This window comes from Drosophila virilis, chromosome 2, assembly GCF_030788295.1.
Source record: "Drosophila virilis strain 15010-1051.87 chromosome 2, Dvir_AGI_RSII-ME, whole genome shotgun sequence".
Classification (NCBI taxonomy): Eukaryota; Metazoa; Arthropoda; class Insecta; order Diptera; family Drosophilidae; genus Drosophila; species Drosophila virilis.
Genome location: NC_091544.1, coordinates 16,301,794 through 16,304,580, shown reverse-complemented (window position 1 = coordinate 16,304,580; position 2,787 = coordinate 16,301,794). Strand labels below are relative to the sequence as shown.

General features: G+C 40.3%; 1 protein-coding gene across 1 annotated transcript; it reads left to right on the top strand.

The window, feature by feature from the left end:
• Positions 1–702, top strand: tomboy20. Its single transcript, XM_002053575.4, has one exon. It carries the CDS (start codon positions 93–95, stop codon positions 564–566), a length of 474 nt encoding a protein of 157 aa, XP_002053611.1. The 5' UTR covers positions 1–92; the 3' UTR covers positions 567–702.
• The last annotated feature ends 2,085 nt before the right edge of the window (positions 703–2,787 follow it).

The following is a 2,787-nucleotide window of genomic DNA, read 5'->3' as shown; positions in this document are numbered from 1 at the left end:
TTAGAACACAATTTTAAGAACAAATATCGTTCAGTCCAAGATTTTAACTGCTCCCAACATATATTTCGTTTAAAATAAAAATTTCTTTCAAAATGATTGGAATACTTGTAAATAAAACATCCCTTGGTGTTGTGGCTGGTTTGGCCAGTGCCGCATTCCTTGGGTATTGCGTTTATTTCGATAGCAAGCGACGCAACCATCCCGAATTCAAGAAGAATCTCTATGAACGCCGTCGCCGCAACCGAAAATCCGATGAGAACGAGGGCGTGCCAGTTCTAACTGATCAGCGATCGATCGAACGGTATTTCATGCAGGAAATCCATAAGGGCGAACTGCTGATCACTGAGGGTAATTTCGAGCGCGGCGTCGATCACTTGGTGAATGCGATTGTTGTCTGCAACAAGCCTGGCAAGTTGCTCAGTGTCCTGCAGTCGACGCTTCCAGTCGAGGTGTTTTCTTTACTCGTATACAAGTTAAATAACTACAATATAAATGCCCAACGACCGCCAAGTATGACCGATAATTTAATCACTGGACTCGTTGCTGACGACGGGAGCGTCGAATAAGCCATCGAAATCGTCAACTCAATAAAGCCAAATTCCTATTTGTTGTTTCAAGATTCAAGTTAATCAGTTCAAAAAATAATATATGTGCATGTGTAAACGAACTTAAAATTGATTGATGAACTTTTAATCACTGAAATATCTTACTTATTTTTTTGCTTTTGGTTTATATAATTACGAATCGTAACTGCAATCAAGATAATATTTTTAAATGAAATGTTTTACAATATTCCATTTTTAAGTTCAAGTATCTAACTTGCTCAAGTCCTTAGCATACTTTTTAGCGCATCAAAATGGAATCCAACTTTTAATGTGCGTGCTTGTCTCACAAACAAATAACTTTATTGGCAAACAGAATCATGATAGGTTTCGTGCAGAATGCGTGACTAGTATACTCAGATACCCTGTATCCAGGCCGCAATAGGTAAACCATATATATGCACGATGTTATGTGCAAGCCAAAAAAAAAATATTTAATTGCAGCTTATTCGTATGTCGATTTTTAGCCAGAATGATCGAAACCCGTTGTTGATGTCGATAGAATTGATATACTCGTATAATGCCCGTTACAAACGTTTGCACAACTTTACAATGCCCTTTTTGTATCTCTTTACAGGGTGTGAGGAAAAAATTGTAAAAACTTTTTCCGCGATAATTGACATTATAGCTACGCAAATGATAAATAAGAAAATAGCCATGGACTCGTAATACTTAAACTTTCCAGCACATACTTTTGCTGTTGTTTAAAAAGTATCAGCAATGCTTTAAATTAACGTCTTTAATTGTAATGCTGGACACAGCATTTGCTGCTATTGACTTATTGGCAATTCGGTTTAAATCAAGATTCTCATTAATTTCCTGATTAGCACATTTTGGTCAGCTATGGCTGGATTGCTTAGTTGTATTTCCGCTTCGCAGGCTGCACTCAATCGTTTGACGAAACAATTAAAAGCTGATTTGGCGCACAATTCGAGCGTCAAAATTAACAAGATATTTGCATTGTCCGCACCCGGACCATTGTTGCTATGTCTGTGTTCCTGATTTGCCTGGGTTCACTGCTCACATGCAAAATGGTTGCTGGTGCCTTTCCGGTTGCATAGATACATATAAACTTGACAGCAAAATAAACTTCACACTGGGGGGTTAACTTATGTCCGACTCTACCCAGTTGATATACTGACTCCGTTTGTGTGCATAATTTGGCAGCAAGTCGACCTCAGCACACGGGACGTTTGTCATTAGCAGCCAACACCGCAGTATCTATAGCACTGTTGGGCAAGTCTGTGGGGGTATTGACTGGAACGAAGTGACCTTTACTGCCTGTGAGTCTATGGACTCACAGTCGTCGTCGTCCCTCCCCCGCCCACACTCCACAGTACTGCACTGACATGCGCTTTAAACTGTGTTTATGCAAAGTTGCGTCTTCTGTTTGTCTTGGGTCTTACGGCCGTAGTGTTGGCCATTATTGAAACATGGTCCGTATATTAACCCCAAGCACCAAGCTGACACATCTCACGGCACTTAAACAAGGGGCACATTTGTCTGGGTCACGCCATAGAAAAGGTCGTTAATCCGCAAAAAGTTTGGATAAGAATTTGGCTCGCCTTTTGCGCCTTCGATTTCTATGCGGGCTCTTTTGATTTGTGTCTGCTTTTAAAAACCAAATCCAGATTAGCTCGAGAGTCTTTCACAATCCGCTGCACTGGTTTCACAGCACTCTTATGGTTTGCTGCCTTCGTACACAATGGGGCTCTCAATGGATTGAACCGTACATAGAAGCACAGTCTGGGATATTTATTTGGTGGAATTCAACGCTGCCGCTACTGTGCAAACAAAAAAAAGCACGTCAAAGTAATTACATAATGCGCCGTTTGTCCGCTTCATTGTCTTCCAATTAGGAGATAGGACAAGGTACTCCTCTGAATGGAACGCAACAGTGAAGTCAAGGATGCGTTGGAGGCGCCAGTCTCGGCGCCGCTTCGTTCTCAAACTAATTTCTAAAGTGCATCAGTGACAACAAGCAAAATTATAAATCTGCTAGACGTGGACAAAAAGATTTAGCTCAATACAAAAAATGAAAAAAAAAAAACATAATTTTATTTAATGAAAAATTAGTTGATATCTCTGTGGTCCTGACAACGGCAGTTCCGACCTTAATTCAGTTTGGGCAGCTCCCGCATTTCGTTAGCATTCATAAATCATATTTGCATGTTTGTTCACATGT